General features: G+C 44.3%; 1 protein-coding gene across 3 annotated transcripts in view; it reads left to right on the top strand.

Annotated features, from left to right (window-relative positions):
- The first annotated feature begins 9,615 nt into the window (after positions 1-9,615).
- DPY19L4 (dpy-19 like 4) overlaps positions 9,616-16,472 on the top strand; it is a 75,721-nt gene continuing 68,864 nt past the window's right edge. For all 3 annotated transcript variants that reach the window (XM_034966362.4, XM_034966364.4, XM_055116740.3), the window contains exon 1: positions 9,616-12,518. In XM_034966362.4, the coding sequence (XP_034822253.3) occupies positions 11,951-12,518 (568 nt within the window). In that variant the 5' untranslated portion in view covers positions 9,616-11,950. The remainder of the gene's footprint in view (positions 12,519-16,472) is intronic.

Here is a 16,472-nt window from a genome sequence, read left to right on the forward strand (position 1 = left end):
TGTTTGTGATTTTTTTTGTTTTGTTTTGTTATTAGAAGAATTGTACTGATGGAAGTACATAGATAAGCCATCTCTTCCTAAGATGGTGGTAGGGTTTTTCTCTAAACTTATGTATAAAAGCTACCAGTGATAAATCTACTCAAGATGGCCTGGCATGGTGGCTCACGCCTGTAATCCTAGCACTTTGGGAGGCTGAGGCAGGTGGATCACGAGGTTAGGAGTTCAAGACCAACCTGGCCAAAGATGATGAAACCCCATCTCTACTAAAACTACAAAAATTAGCCAGGTGCGGTGGTAGGTGCCTGTAGTCTGAGCTACTTGGGAGGCTGAGGCAGGAGAATCGCTTGAACCCGGGAGGCAGAGGTTGCAGTGAGCCGAGATCATGCCACTGCACTCTGGCCTGGGTGATACAGCAAGACTCCATCTCAAAAAAAAAAAATTTCTAACGTTTTATAGCAACATATATTATCAGTATCACTTGACATGCAAACTCTGTTAGTATGTTTCAGTTCTGAAATTAGATTATAACCCCAAGGGCAGGGATTATGCTGTACCTTTATTTCCCTCAATGTCTAGCACTTTTTTTCTTTTTACTTCATAACATTTACATCAAATGTCTATATTTCTGTTCACCCAGTATGTTCTTCATAAGCATTCATTGAGTGTAGCTTAGTTAACCCAGGAAAGTCTTTCAGCCCTAGTCCTTGCCAACATCACCTTATAAGAATGAAGCCATTTTATATTAATACTTTTGGTCTTTGCCATCACGTATGGTAAAGTTCTCTAGATAAGCTGGAGTCCTCACCCAAGTTTTCCTTGCTCTAATATCTCTGGTAGGCATTTCATGTTTTTCAGGCTGTTACCTACCTTAAGTAGAATCAAATTTGCCTGAGCAAAGCTAGTGTTATTCATCTTGGTACAGCACCTGGTACAGCTGCTCTCTTCATGCAGAAAAGAAAGTTGGCAGAAGGAAGTGGAGTAAGGGTGATGAGGAAGGATGGAAGAATGAGGGAAAAGAGGACTGGGATATGTGGAAGAACCTTAAAGTTCCACCTCTTGTGTGTATAGTCTTCCTCTCCCTGCATTCTCCAGCTGTCGAGGAAAACAAAAGTAGACAGAATGAACATCCATGTACTTTTTTTTTTTTTTTTTTTTTGAGATGGAGTCTTGCTCTGTCGCCCAGGCTGGAGTGCAGTGGTGTGGTCTCGGCTCACTGCATGCTCGCCTCCCAGGTTCATGCCATTCTCCTGCCTCAGCCTCCGAGTAGCTGGGACTACAGGCAGCCGCCACCACGCCGGGCTAATTTTTTGTATTTTTAGTACAGATGGGGTTTCACCATGTTAGCCAGGATGGTCTTGATCTCCTGACCTTGTGATCCGCCCGCCTCGGCCTCCCAAAGTACTGGGATTACAGGCGTGAGCCACCGCGCCCGGTGGACGTCCCACTTTTTTACATCTGTTACTATAATGCCATGAATTCATAGATTCCAGGAGCCCAGGCTTTTTTCCATTGGTTCTCACACAGTGTGCTGCTCTGGGTGGAGTGGGCTAGTGCTTCAGTTGAACCCAGGTACCTTTCTCTTTGGCTTCCTTTTCTGATCATTTTCCTTCATGCATTTCGGGAGGCTATCTCAGCTCTTAGAGTGGTTAATATGCTCAATACACACACTGATTCTATTGGCAAGAATCTTATCCTTGTTTACAACAATGCCAACAGCATGTTGGGTAACATTACAGACTCATCCAGTTTTGCCATGGTAGCTTTTATGTGGCATTCCTTTTGTTTTGTTTTGTTTTGTCTGTTTTAGAAAGGGTTGCTCTGTTGCCCAGGCAAAAGTGCAGTGGCGCAATCATGGCTCACTGTAGCCTCAATTTCCCAGGCTGAGATGATTCTCCCACCTCAGCATCCCAAGTAGCTGGGAGACTACAGGCAAGTGCCACCATCCCAGCTTTATTTATTTATTTATTTATTTATTTAGAGAAGGAGTTTCACTCGTTGCCCAGGCTGGAGTGCAATGGCACAATCTCGGCTCACCGCAACCTCCGCCTCCTGGGTTCAAGCGATTCTCCTGCCTCAGCCTCCCAAGTACCTGGAATTACAGGCATGAGCCACCACGCCTGGCTAATTTTTTTTTTTTTTTTTTGTATTTTTAGTAGAGATGGGGTTTCTCCATGTTGGTCAGGCTGGTCTCAAACTCCCGACCTCAGGTGATCCACCCGCCTCAGCCTCTCAAAGTGCTGGGATTACAGGCGTGAGCCACCGCGCCCGGCCGTTTTTTTTTTTTTTTTTTTTTAAGAGATCGGGTTTTGCCATGTTTCTCAGGCTGGTCTTGAACTTCTGAGTTCCAGCGATCTTCCCACTTCAGCCTCTGAAAGTGCTGGGATTACAGACATGAGCCATCTTGCCCAGCCCCAGACTCTTAACCAGATCTCAAATGAACTGAGAACTCACTTATCACCAAGGGGATGGTACTAAATCATTCAGGAGGCATCTGCTCCCATGATCCAATCACCCCCCACCAGGCCCTACCTCCAACATTGGGAATCACATTTCAACGTGACATCTGGAAGGGACAAACATCCACACAGGCAGTGGCTCATGCCTGTAATCCCAACACTTTGGGAGGCTGAGGCAGGTGGATCACCTGAGGTCAGCAGTTTGAGATCAGCCTGACCAACATGGTGAAACCCTGTCTCTACCAAAAATATAAAAATTAGCCAGGCGTGGCGGCACACGCCTGTAATCCCAGCTACTTGGGAGGCTGAGGCAGGAGAATCGCTTGAACCCGGGAGGCAGAGGTTGCAGTGAGCCGAGATTATGCCACTGCACTCCAGCCTGGGCAACGAGAGTGAGACTCCATCTCAAAAACAACAACAACAACAACAACAAAATGAAGGGATCTGTAAGAGAAGTAGACTTGAAGACTGGTCAATGTAGTTAGTACTCTCCTAGGTGCTCCTTCATCTACTCTGGCTCTTTTCCTAACATCGCATAAATACAGCTCATTTGTTTACAGCATCAGAGTAGGGCTTCTAGTGCTCCTTTGGTCTGCCTTTTTACTTTATATCCAGCTTGCCATTAATTTGGCAGTTGCTTTATATTGTTGCTATTCTAAAAGTGAATGCTGATGCATGGATAATAAATCTGCTTGTTTTACACTTGAATTTGAGCTAGTGTCTTATAACTGAAACCCTTTTGAAACTTAGCAGAGTCAACACTACAAACACATTTTTAAAGATCAATGTAAAATACTCAGCTTGTTCTGGTTCTCAGCATCCTTTGTGATTCATTCTTTCCTACATGATTGGTGTTAATCATGGTTCTATCCTCAGTCATCTTCATCTATTCATTCTCTCTGGGCAAATTCATTCATTTATTACCACACTCCTCTGTGGATCTATAGACTCCTCTACCCAGCACTGTAATGGACATTTCCATCTGGATGTGTCCCACGCATTTCAAACCCAACATGCTTAAAATGGAACTTATCTTGCCACATCCAAAATCCTGCTGCTTTCTGGGTTCTTTTTACTTCACTAACCAGCACCATATACTGCCAGGTCTTAAGGAGATCATTCTTTTTTTTTTTTTTTTTGGAGACGGAGTCTCCATCTGTAGCCCAGGCTGTAGTACGGTGCCGCGATCTCGGCTCACTGCACCCTCTGCCTACCAGGTTCAAGTGATTCTCCTGCCTCAGCCTCCGGAGTAGCTGGGATTACAGGTGCATGCCACCACGTCTAGCTAATTTTTGTATTTTTAGTAGAGACGGGGTTTCACCATGTTGGCCAGGCTGGTCTCAAACTCCTGACCATAGGTGATTCACCTGCCTCAGCCTCCCAAAGTGCTGGGATTACAGGCATGAACCACTGCACCTGGCCCAGGAGGTCATTCTTTATTATTATTATTATTATTATTATTATTATTATTATTATTATTTGAGACAGAGTCTCACTCTGTCACCCAGGCTGGAGTGCAGTGGTGCTACCTCAGCTCACTGCAACCTCTGCCTCCCGGGTTCAAGCGATTCTCCTGCCTCAGCCTCCTGAGTAGCTGGGATTACAGGCACCTGCCACCACACTCGGCTGGTTTTTGTATTTTTAGTAGAGACGGGGTTTCATCATGTTGGCCAGGCTGGTCTCGAACTCCTTACCTCAGGTGATCCACCCCTCTCTGCCTCCCAAAGTGCTAGGATTATAGGCGTGAGCCACGGCGCCCAGCCCAGGAGGTCATTCTTAACCTCCTCTCCTTCAACATCCTAGACAATAGTATCTCACCCATGTTTTGCCTTAATATTGAACTCCATGCATCAAATTTTGTTCCTGTCTATTGGCAGTATGTTTTAAATAATTTTTAAAATTAAAAACACAGATCTGATCATGTGCTCTTGGAACCTTTTAATAGCTTCCCATTTGCTGTGGGAAAAAGCCATACATGTACATCCCGCATGACATTGCATAAGCTGATTCCAGCCTTCCTCTGTTGCTTTCTTGCAAGGCACTTTTTCCCCTCATGCTCTATATTCTGTGATGCATTTTCCAATTGTTTGTGTGGGAGTGATACACCTTTGTCTGTTTCCTCTACCTGAAACATTTTTTTCTGCTATCTCTCTCTTAACTGTTGCCCACTTAGAAATCTTATCTTCCTGGGCAGATGTGGTGGCTCATCCCTGTAATCCCAGCACTTTGGGAGGCCGAGGCAGGAGGATCACTTGATGTCAGGAGTTCGAGACCATCTTGGCCAAATAGTGAAACCCTGTCTCTACTAAAAATAGAAAAATTATCTGTGCGTGGTGGTGAGCGCCTGAAATCCCAGCTACCCTGGAGGCTGAGGCAGGAGAATTTCTTGAACCTGGGAGCCGGAGGTTGCAGTAAACCAAGATCGTGACACTGCACTCCAGCCTGGGAAACAGAGCAAGACTCCATCTCAAAACAAACAAACAAACAGAAATCTTCCTAAGGAAGACGTTTCCTGATGAAATAGGCTCACAGTAAGGTCTCCCTGTAACCAGCTCCCCATATTGTTAATGGCAGTGTGTTTCTTGTTCCTCACTAGTGACTAGTCAGTGCTTAAGATATATACAATATTTGCTGAATTAATAAATTTATATTTATTCCTTCATGTGGAAACTAATGCGATTTTATATATATATATATATATATATATTTTTTTTTTTTTTTTCTTTAGACAGAGTCTCACTCTGTTGCCCAGGCTGGAGTGCAGTGGCCCAATCTCGGCTCACTGCAACCTCTGCCTCCCAGGTTCAAGCCATTTATCCTGCCTTAGCCTCCTGGGTAGCTGGGACTACAGGCATGTGCCACCAAGCCCAGCTAATTTTTGTATTTTTAGTAGAGACAGGGTTTCACTATGTTGGCCAGGCTGGTCTCGAACTCCTGACCTCCTGATCCATTTGCCCCAGCCTCCCAAAGTGCTGGGATTACAGGCGTGAGCCACCACACCCTGCCGATTCTATATGTTGTTGTTGTTGTTGTTTTTTTTTTTACCGCGCCTGGCCGATTCTATATGTTTTTTTTTTTAAAGAATTTTTATAAATGTAAATGTTGCTAAATAGCAAATAGTATGTTTCAGTCTTTTTTTTTCTTTTTTTTTTTTTGAGAGGGAGTTTCATTCTTGTTGCCCAGGCTGGAGTGCAATGGCACGATCTCAGCTCACTGCAACCTCTGCCTCCCGGCTTCAAGCAATTCTGCCTCAGCCTCTGGAGTAGCTGGGATTACAGGCGCCCACCACCACGCCTGGCTAATTTTTTGTACTCTTAGTGGAGAGGGGGTTTTACCATTTTGGCCAGGCTGGTCCTGAACTCCTGACCTCAGGTGATCCACCTGCCTCAGCCTCCCAAAGTGATGGGATTACAGGCATGAGCCACCGCACCCGGCCAATATTATGTTTCTTTAGCACCATTTTGTTAATTGTTTAAATGTTAGTGGTAATCTAATTATTAGTGGTATGCGTTTACATGGGAATATAAATTCAAAGAGTCACTTTTTCACTGAAGTGCACAAAGAAGACAGTTTGGTATGAAATGTACCTCTACATTATGATTTTGGCTGCGTCTGCCATCTACTGGGCACATCATGCTGTTGGCTTTTCAGGTTTCTATTCTCAGCCAAGGTGCCATCCAGGATTCTAACAGGATTTAAAATTTGTTCTGTTTTTAAATCATATTATAATTGATGGGAAATTGATGTTTTTTAACTGTATTTATTTTAGACTGGTCAAGTGAAGCAGTGTGAATGGAGAAGAAACAAATCTGTAACTGGTTGTGATTAGTTGTGAACACCACGGCACTTGAGCCAGCCTTTACTGTATTTAAAAAAAGAAAAAGAAATGTCATAGTAGTTTCCATGTTACACATACTTTTTTTTTAACTTTTAAGTTCAGGGGTACAAGTGCAGGTTTGTAACACAGGTAAACTTGTGTCATGGGGGTTTGTTGTACAGATTATTTCATCACCCAGGTATTTATCTTAGTACCCATTAGTTATTTTTCCTGATCCTCTCCCTCCTCCCACCCTCCGCCCTCTGAAAGGTCCCAGTGTGTGTTGTTCCCCTCTATACACATACATTTTTATAGTGATGTCACAAATTTGGTAGAAAACTTTTTTTTCCAAAAATCATTGTGCTCCTTTGCTTTTAAGATACCTACAATTTGGAATGTGATGCATCCTCGATGCATCAGTCTGGACATGCCTAGTAAATGATCTGCAGTGGCTGTCTGGCTGAAGAGTACTTCAGGGACAGCTCCAGGACTGCACTGGATCTGGCCTGAGCATCCAGGTCTGGCCTAAGCTCTTTGTAGGGTGGAAAAACAGCAGAAACAACTTCATCTGTCAGCGCTTTAGGAATAGCAGATTTTTTTCTGAATTAACTGAATTGAGGTACTCAGAGTCCACCTGCTATCCAATTGCATCCCTTTTTCAAAATAAGAAAGTATTTAATCCACCATTTACACATACCAAGAAGGCCTAAGTGCAATTAATAGCAGGTGTCTTCTAATGTGGCAGTCTCAATCTCTATAAATAGGGTTGTTTGAGTTAGCAAAAACAAAATACCAAACCAAAACAAAACCCAGGATATTCAATTACACAGAACTTTCAGATAAATAACAAATCATTTTTGGTATAAGCATGTCCCAAATATTGCATGGGACATGTTCATACTAAAGTGTCCTGAATTTTTTATCTGGAAACCCTAATATAATTCACAAATATTTAAAGGGCTTACTATCTGAAAGAAGAGAGGCAAGAGTCTTGGTACAAAGTCAGCAACCTATGTTTTCTTTGCCTGGGACAAACTTAGTTGATAACAGGCCACTTAGTTCCAATGATGTTTTGCTTTATGAGTATTGCTTCATATGACCAAGTTGATCAAAAATCTCTACCTAGAGTAGTTTTTAACTATAAGAAAATTTGTTTTTCAAAAAAAGTCCTGACCAGGTGCAGTGGCTCATGCCTCTAATTCCAGCACTTTGGGAGGCCAAGGAGGGTGGATTGCTTGAGCCCAAGAGTTCAAGACCAGCCTGGGCAACATGGTGAAACCATGTCTCTACAAATATATATATGTATATATAATGTATATACATATATTTTATATACGTATATATGTATATTTTATATATACACACACAGAATATATCTATATTCAGAAAAATACACACACACACACACACACATACGCAGAAGAATTAGCTGGGCGTGGTGGCGTGTGTCTGTAGTCCCAGCTACTTGGGAGGCTGAGGTGGGAGGATCACCTGAGCCTGGGAGGTCAAGGCTACAGTGAGCCATGATTGCACATGTGCACTCCAGCCTTGACAACAAAATGAGACCCTATTTCAAAAAAAAAGAAATAAAGAAAATGTCCTAAAACATCTAATATATCCAATTCAAGAATATTTAAATAGAATGCTTTTTTTTTTTTTTTTTTTGAGATGGAGTCTTGCTCTGTTACCCAGGCTGGAGTGCAGTGGCATATTTTGGCTCACTGTAACCTCCGCCTCCCAGGTTCAAGAGATTCTCCTGCCTCAGTTTCCTGAGCAGCGGGGACTACAGGCACTCACACCACGCCCAGGTAATTCTTGTGTTTTTTTGTAGAGACAGGGTTACACCATGTTGGCCAGGCTGGTCTTGAACTCCTGACCTCAGGTGATCCGCCCACCTCGGCCTCCCAAATTTCTGGGATTACAGGTGTGAGCCACCGTGCTTGGCCTTTTTTTTTTTTTTTTTTTTTTTGAGACAGAGTCTTGCTCTGTCACCCAGGCTGGAGTGCAGTGGTACGATCTTGGCTCACTGAAGCCTCCGCCTCCCGGGTTCAAGCGATTCTCCTGCCTCAGCATCCCGAGTAGCTGGGACTACAAGCGTCTGCCATGACGCCCAGCTAATTTTTTTATTTTTAGTAGGGACGGGGTTTCGCCATGTTGGCTAGGCTGGTCTTGAACTCCTGACCTCAGGTGATCCGCCCACCTCCGCCTCCCAAAATGCTGGTATTACAGGCATGAGCCACCGGGATTACAGGCAGGAGCCACTTGGGAGCCCAAGGTGGGCGGATCACCTGAGGTCAGGAGTTCGAGACAAGCCTGACCAACGTGGTGAACCCCATCTCTACGAAAAATAGAAAAAACTTAGCTGGGAGTGGTGACAGGCACCTGTAGTCCCAGCTACTCAGGAGGCTGGGACAGGTGAACCCCATCTCTACTAAAAATAGAAAAAACTTAGCTGGGCGTGGTGACAGGCGCCTGTAGTCCCAGCTACTCGGAAGGCTGGGACAGGAGAATTGCTTGAACCCGGGAGGCAGAGGTTGCAGTGAGCCGAGATTGAACCACTGCACTCCAACCTAGATGAGAGAGTGAGACTCCGTCTCAAAAAAAAAAAAAGATTTTAATCAACAGATAATTAATATTTTATTACATAATAAAAATGAAACACAATTCCATATCTTTCATAGAAGCTGAACCGACACAAGGATTTCTAACTAATTATGTTCTTTTACTACTAATGAGGTGAAGCATGTGCCAGAATAATGTTTCTTGTTTTTTGTTTTTTTGCTGCTGTTGTTTTTTTGACAGGGTCTCATTCTCAGCCAGGCTTGAGTGCAGTGGCTTCATCACAGCTCACTGCAGCCTCAACCTCTTTGGCTCAGGTGATCCTCCCACCTCAGCCTCCCAGGTAGCTGGAACTACAGGTGCATGCCACCATGCCCAGCTATTTTTTGTATTTTTTAGTAGTGGCGGGGCTTCACCATGTTGCCAAGGCTGGTCTTGAACTCCTGGGCTCAAGCAATCTGCCGGCCTTGGCCTCCCAAAAAGCTGGGGATTACAGGCATGAGCCACCTCGATCAGCCTCAGAAGAATGTTTTAAAAATAGACTGCATGTATTTTTTTGGTTTCAAGTAGAGAAGTTTTAAGGCCTTTTGTTTTATATTGTTCTTATATCTTGGCAGCACTTTTTCCTGGGAACATAGAAAGCACATGATTAATTTCAAGATGGAAATATCAGAAATCATGTTCGACTCATCATTTATCACATCCAATTTGTCATCAGGCCCTGTAGATTTCATTTCCAGCATCTTTTGAATTCATTCTCTTTGAACATTTTTATTTTCATTGCCTCATACCAGGCCTTTATTTTCTTACTCAGTTTACTATAAAAGCCTCCTAAACTACATTTGCTAAAGACTTAACTTTTTAAAACAAAGAACATTTCACATTATGTCCTTAAAATATCCATTGCATAGAGAAGAGGTCCTCAAACTTCTAGAGAAGGCAGAAAATCACACGGCTCTTTGAATAGCTCATAAGTAAAAGACAATTTGGGAAATTTTGGGTTCTTTAGGACTGGTCAGGGTGAGGCAAAATGTAATGAAATGCTCCTTCACATCTTGCATAAGAAACTAGCAGCCCATGGTTTTGCAGTGATAAAACAATCAGAGTATCGTCTGAAATCATCTTACGACCATATGTCCACTAGCCATCTGGAAACAGCTGGCCTTAGGAATTAGGAAATGGCCTACTGAAAACTCAGCTGTAATGCCTGCTGCAAGGCAACATCTTGAGTAGTTCAGGTTCCATTCTTCTTGAATGAAATATAGATTTTTAATAAAAACAGCCTATTTTTCTCACAGTAAGATTACACTGGTTTGAGAATAAGATGCTTCACTCTCATTATCCTTATGTGTTTTTTGTTTGTTTGCTTTGTGTGATGGAGTTTCGCTCTTGTTGCCCAGGCTGGAATGCAATGGCATGATCTCGGCTCACCGCAACCTCCACCTCCCAGGTTCAAGCGATTCTCCTGCCTCAGCCTCCCAAGTAGCTGGGATTACAGGCATGCGCCACCACGCCCGGCTAATTTTGTATTTTTAGCAGAGATGGGGTTTCTCCATGTTGGTCAGGCTGGTCTCGAACTCCTGACCTCAGGTGATCCACCTGCCTCAACCTCCCAAAGTGTTGGGATTACAGGCATGAGCCACGGTGCCCGGCCCTAATGTGGGTTTTTAGGGTTCAAGAGAAGAATGTTTCTACTAGGGCATAATTATCTCTATCTTATATTTCCATTTGTTATTTTAAGAAGCTATTTTTTTTTCTATCATTTTTCTTTCCCCTGTTATTGTAGAGGTCAGGCAAACTTAAAATTTAGTCCATTAGTCAACTTGAGGTGACCGTGAAGAAACTGTAGGATATTAAGACTCTAGACTTAGAAAACAGCAGACCTCAATAGCTACTATATGTTTTCCAAGAGGTGCAGCTCTTTCAGTCAGCTGATCTGATAAGCAGCATACTCAGGTACTGTTGCTCATGTCCAGGGACCCTACCATATCCTGTGGTTTTCAGGGTCCTTATATTCTGTGCTCTCTTGGCTCTGGCACCAGGCCTTTTCTGGTCCACTGTTTCTAACTCCTGGTAAAGTGTTGTTTTAAGGCAAAAAACATCTTAACAGGGAACCAGACATAAAAAGAGTGCCTGGAGGCCCCGCGTGGTAGCTCATGCCTGTAATCCCAGCACTTTGTGGGGCTGAGGCCGGTGGATCACTTGAGGTCAGGATTTCAAGACCAGCCTGGGCAACATGGTGAAACCACACCCCTCCACTTCTCTACTAAAAGTACAAAAAATTATCCGGGCGTGGTGGTGGGCACCTGTAAACCCAGCACTTTGGGGGGCCAAGGTGGGCGGATCACTTGAGGCCAGGAGTTGGAGACTAGCCTGGCCAACCAACATGGTGAAATCCCATCTCTACTAAAAATATGAAAATTAAGTGGTGGCTTGCGCCTGTAGTCCCAGCTACTGGGAAGGCCGAGGCACGAAAAGCGCTTTAACCCAGGAGGCGGAGGTTGCAGTGAACCTAGATCGAGTCATTGCATTCCAGCCTGGGCGACAGAGCGAGACTCTGTCTCAAAAAAAAAAAAAAAAAAAGTTCCTGGAACCGTTTCTGCACATCACTGAAAAATGATAGCTTCTCCCCAAATATCCTAACTTAAAGGTGCTATTAGGAGAATCTTGCTGCCTGCTAATAATGGGGTGTCCATAATTACCCCATGACTTCAGTGAATTCTCGTGCCTGTTTCTCCCGATCTAAAATGGGTATATTTCATTCACTAAATTTACTTCTGAGTACTGTTGGGGAAAAGATCCCGGTGTTTGTTGAAGAATGCTAGATATAATGAAAGTTAAACACAGTTTAACAAATTAAAATTATTCCCTATTGCTGTGTAATATCTAATTGCACACTGCTCTACCCCAGACCATTGTATTATCTCCCCCCGCGCCCCCCCCCCCCCCCAGAATATCATGAAATACAACATATTTGCTAAACCAGTTTTGGTGATTTAAAACAAGTTCCAAGCACAAGCTTCTTTCTTGTAATGGTCAAGTGGCCTACGAAACCAAAGCGCCAACTGAGAACGTTTTGCTGCTGCACTCTGAAATCCCAGCGAGAACGCAGGCAGCGATGGCAGTTCTGGAGCACCGGGTTCCACTTCTGCCTCTGACCGGCTTTGTGACTTCCACCACATTAGATCTGAGTTTCCTCCCTGTAAAATGGGGCGGGAATGGAGGCTGGACCTGGGAGGTATCGCTGATGATCGTCTCTGACTCGCTAAGTCGCGGAGTCACAAAAGTGGCGGAAAGCATGCCCTCACTTTTTGGGAAGAGTAGGACGAGGGGCGGGGCTGCAGCGAGACCCACCAGTCTCGCTTTCCAGGGGAGGCGGCGGCCAGGAGCTACTGCTGTGGGCGGCACCCCCGGCGTGGAGTCTCCTTCCTGCCCGCGCAGGCCCCGGCGCCCCAGCGAAACGCTCCGGCCGCTCCCCTCTCCCAACACTCTGGTTCCCGGGCCGCCTGCGGGGACGCGGTTGGCAGCGACACCGGAGGGGGGTGGGTCAGGAAGTGGGGGCGCGGCGGCCAGGAGCGGGCCCCCGGTGGCCGAGGGGTTCGGCGACGCGGAGGGAGGGAGAGTCCGGGCCGCGCGGGAGCCGCAGGGCGCCCTAGCCTCCGCAGAAACGATGGCGGAGGAAGAAGGTGACTGCAGCGGGGTCCAGCGCGCCAACGGCTGCCAGTGGTCTCGGGAAGGAGGGGCGGGGGCGCTGGAGGTCTGGGTTGGAGCTGCTGGTGGCCGCGGTCGCGGTGGCGGCCGCGCGGGGAGGGCGGGAAGGAGCGCGGCGCCCAGGAGAGGGCTGCGGAGAAATTCAGGAGAGCGGAGCAAATGGCCCGAAGTTTTGTCGGCCGAATTGGGAAGCAAAGGTGGAGCCGAAAGTTGGGAATCCGTAGCAAGAGAGAAAGCTGTGCCGGGAGTGGTTGGGAGGGAGGGAGGGTCCTGAGCAGATTCTTGGTGAAGTGGGAGGCGCAGTTGGGTTTCGAAAATGCAGGTTTAGGTACTGAGTGCATATTTGGAATGCGATTTTTAAAGGGCTGTGGATATTGACAAACCCAGAGGCACAGGGGGCGAGGGAACATTCACCACGGGAATAAAGAGGCAGGGATTTGGGATAAACATGGCAAGATTAATTGGGAATGGGCGAACACGCAGAAACTGAAGAAAGCCAAGTTCACTTAGGTTCAGGGGAAAATGGTAAAGAGCAGAGCCATCTAAGTATTATAGTTTTGGGAGATGATGAGGCCAGGAGGCCTTTGAGGGTCAAAGTGGGTGAGCTGGAGAAAGGTTTCCATGCCGCCTTCAGGATCAATGCTAAGATAAGTAATTCATTCAGCAGTATTTTATTTATAGAAAATGATAAGTATGAGACAAAAATGGGAAGTTAGATGAAACTTATCGGTTAGTGATAAACAATACAAGGAATACTCATGGCATAGTAACTTCATGATAACCCCTACTAGTTTCAGGAAGTGAGAAGCAATTAGATTTTTGCATTCTGGTGGAAAACACAACTTTTTACCTTATGAGTGGAGCTGTGGATGTGATAGTAAATTGATCTAATTTAGACTCAAGCCCCCCACCGCCTTTTTTTTTTTTTGAAACGGAGTTTCGTTCTTGTTGCCCAGTCTGGAGTGCAAAGGCGCGATCTCGGTTCACTGCAACCTCCGCTTCCTGGATTCAAGCGATTCTCCTGCCTCAGCCTCCCTAGTAGCTGGGATTACAGGCATGCGCCATCACACCCGGTTAATTTTATATTTTGAGTAGAGACGGGGTTTCTCCATGTTGGTCTGGCTAGTCTTGAACTTCTGACCTCAGGTGATCCGCCCACCTCGGCCTCCCAGAGTGCTGGGATTACAGGCGTGAGCCACGGGTCCAGCCGACTCAAGCCTTTCTGAATCAAGAGTGCAAGGAAGGAGTTTAAAGGATTCAGCGGAAAGCAGTTTTTAAAAATTAAGCATAAGAAGTGTTTACTGATGTGTGACTTGCTGACCTGTCCCTATGCAGGCTTGGTTCATATTTGTTTCCATTGAGTTTTCAGAGTGTTAAAGCTGGTCTGAATTTAAGACATTCTAACTAAAAACAGCTTCAAAAACAAAGCTATTTGTCGTTGGTGAGAAAGAATGTAATTCCATTTGTTTACTTGGTTCTGTCTGTGGTTACAGTATATCATCATTTGAAATATTTCTTGATGTATTTTTCTTTTCTAATTGCATATTTATGGGGGTAGGTTGATATACTAACTTGTAGGTTCCTATGAGTACATTCATGCTTAACTTAAAGCATTAAAAAAGTTAAGACTGCATTAAAAAATCAATACTACAATACTGAAAGTCTTTAATACATCATGCAAAATGAAAAATTATTTTAGACTATGGTTGTACTTAAATAGATCTGTGGAGCCAATATTAAAAGATTGTACCGTTTTGTAAATTTTACTTACGTGATATAAAATGATAAATGGGCGGGGCATGATGGCTCATGCCTGTAGTCCCAGCACTTTGGGAGGCCAAGGCGAGTGGATCACTTGAAGTCAGAAGTTCGAGACCAGCCTGGCTCACACAGTGAAACCCCATCTCTACTAAAAATACAAAAATTAGCCGGGTGGAGTGGCAAGTGTCTGTAGTCCCAGCTACTCAGGAGGCTGAGGTAGGAGAATCACTTGAACCCGGGAGGCGGAGGTTGCAGTGAGCCAAGATTGCACCATTGCATCCAGCCTGGGTGACAGAGCGAGACTCCATCTTAAAAAAAATAAAATTAAGGCCGGGCACGGTGGCTCACGCCTGTAATCCTAACACTTTGGGAGGCCAAGGTGGGCGGATCACGAGGTCAGGAGTTCGAGACCAGCCTGGCCAATATGGTGAAACCCTGTCTCTACTAAAAAATACAAAAGTTAGCCGGGCGTGGTGGCGCATGCCTATAGTCCCAGCTACCCGGGAGGCTGAGGCAAGAGAATCGATGGAACCCGGGAGGCCGAGGTTGCAGTGAGACGAGATCGCCCCACTGCACTCCAGCCTGGGTGACAGAGTGAGACTCCCTCTCAAAAATAAAATAAATAAAATGATAAATGATTTTTGGTTGTAGAATTACATATAATTCAAAAGCAGTTAAATACATCTTATATGGGACAATTAATGGGTTGTAATTTATTAAAATATTGCTTTATTCAACACATTTTTAATTCCATAAATATTTGTATTCATACCCTATTAGATGCAAGGATATAATAGTCAACAATGAATGAGTAAATTTTCATTTATTATAATGCTAGTAATAATAATACATATAGCAAACCTGTCTGTCTATGTGCCAGGCATTCTGAGTGTTTTATGTTTATTTGTCACTCTATACTTTTTTTCCCCCAGAATCCGTATTATCTTTTGTTCGCTGTGTTAAAATTAGACTAAATAGTCTGTGTATTTTACTTGTATCCAGGTGTTCTCCGCGTCCCATCTTGCTTACCATTCACATTCACTTGGATCCTCTTCATTGTCCAAGTAAATATTCTGGGAATCTGGTCTTTAAAAAAATGTCTTCCTTGATGCAATAGAGGGCCAGGGTGTTTATATTTATGCTTTCTGAAAGCAATGTTAGAACAAAGAAAGAAGTGACAACCTTGAGTAGAGCAGTATTAACATTTCACTTGGAAACTGCTATGTCTAGCCTGGATGGACATTTGAAAGTCTGTTTGTAGCCCTACTGTTTCATATGAAGATGACTGGACTGAAGTCTGAAATAGCAGGTTACTTTTGTGGATGTGTAATCATCTTCATTTAGTTTGACTTTTTCTTTACAATGCTAAAAATATCAGATAGTGAAAAGGAGTGGCCGGGCGTGGTGGCTCACGCCTGTAATCCCAGCACTTTGGGAGGCCGAGGCGGGCGAATCACGAGGTCAGGAGTTTGAGGCCAGCCTGGCCAACATGATGAAACCCCTGTCTCTACTAAAAATACAAAAAATTAGCTGGGCGTAGTGGCGGATGCCTGTAATCCCAGCTACTCGGGAGGCTGAGGTAGGAGAATTGCTTGAACCCGGGAGGCGGAGGTTGTAGTGAGCCGGGATGGCACCACTGCACTGCAGCCTGGGCAAAAAGAGTGAAACTCCGTCTCAAAAAAAAAAAAAAAAAAAGATAGTGAAAAGGAAACCTGAATTACATCGCAGAGCTTTCCTGTCAGAACTGATAATCTCATTTGTCCATTGCTTTGGCCTTTGCTTTTTTTCCACCTAGAGATGTGTGACTTTGTTTTTCCATTATGAAATTATATGAAAAGTTAGCTTTAGGGATAAGGTTGAAGAGATGAGCTAAAATGAATACTGTATTTATCGAGTCGTACTTTTGGCTCTTACAGTTTAATGCCACTAAAATTGATATGTCTTAAAATCAGTGCACGCATTCAGTATGACACTGTGGTTTTTTTTCCCCTTGAAAAACCTATTAAGTAGTATCTTCAAACGTATGGCATCTTAGAATCAGGAAAATATAATATTATAGATCTTTTATAGATTACATATTTGTATGGTCCTTGATCATTGCTAATATAAGTTCTTGAGAGATGATTGTTGAGATTTGTATACTTCATAAATTACTTGAAAATCTATGT

Source organism: Pan paniscus, chromosome 7, assembly GCF_029289425.2.
Source record: "Pan paniscus chromosome 7, NHGRI_mPanPan1-v2.0_pri, whole genome shotgun sequence".
NCBI lineage: Eukaryota > Metazoa > Chordata > Mammalia > Primates > Hominidae > Pan > Pan paniscus.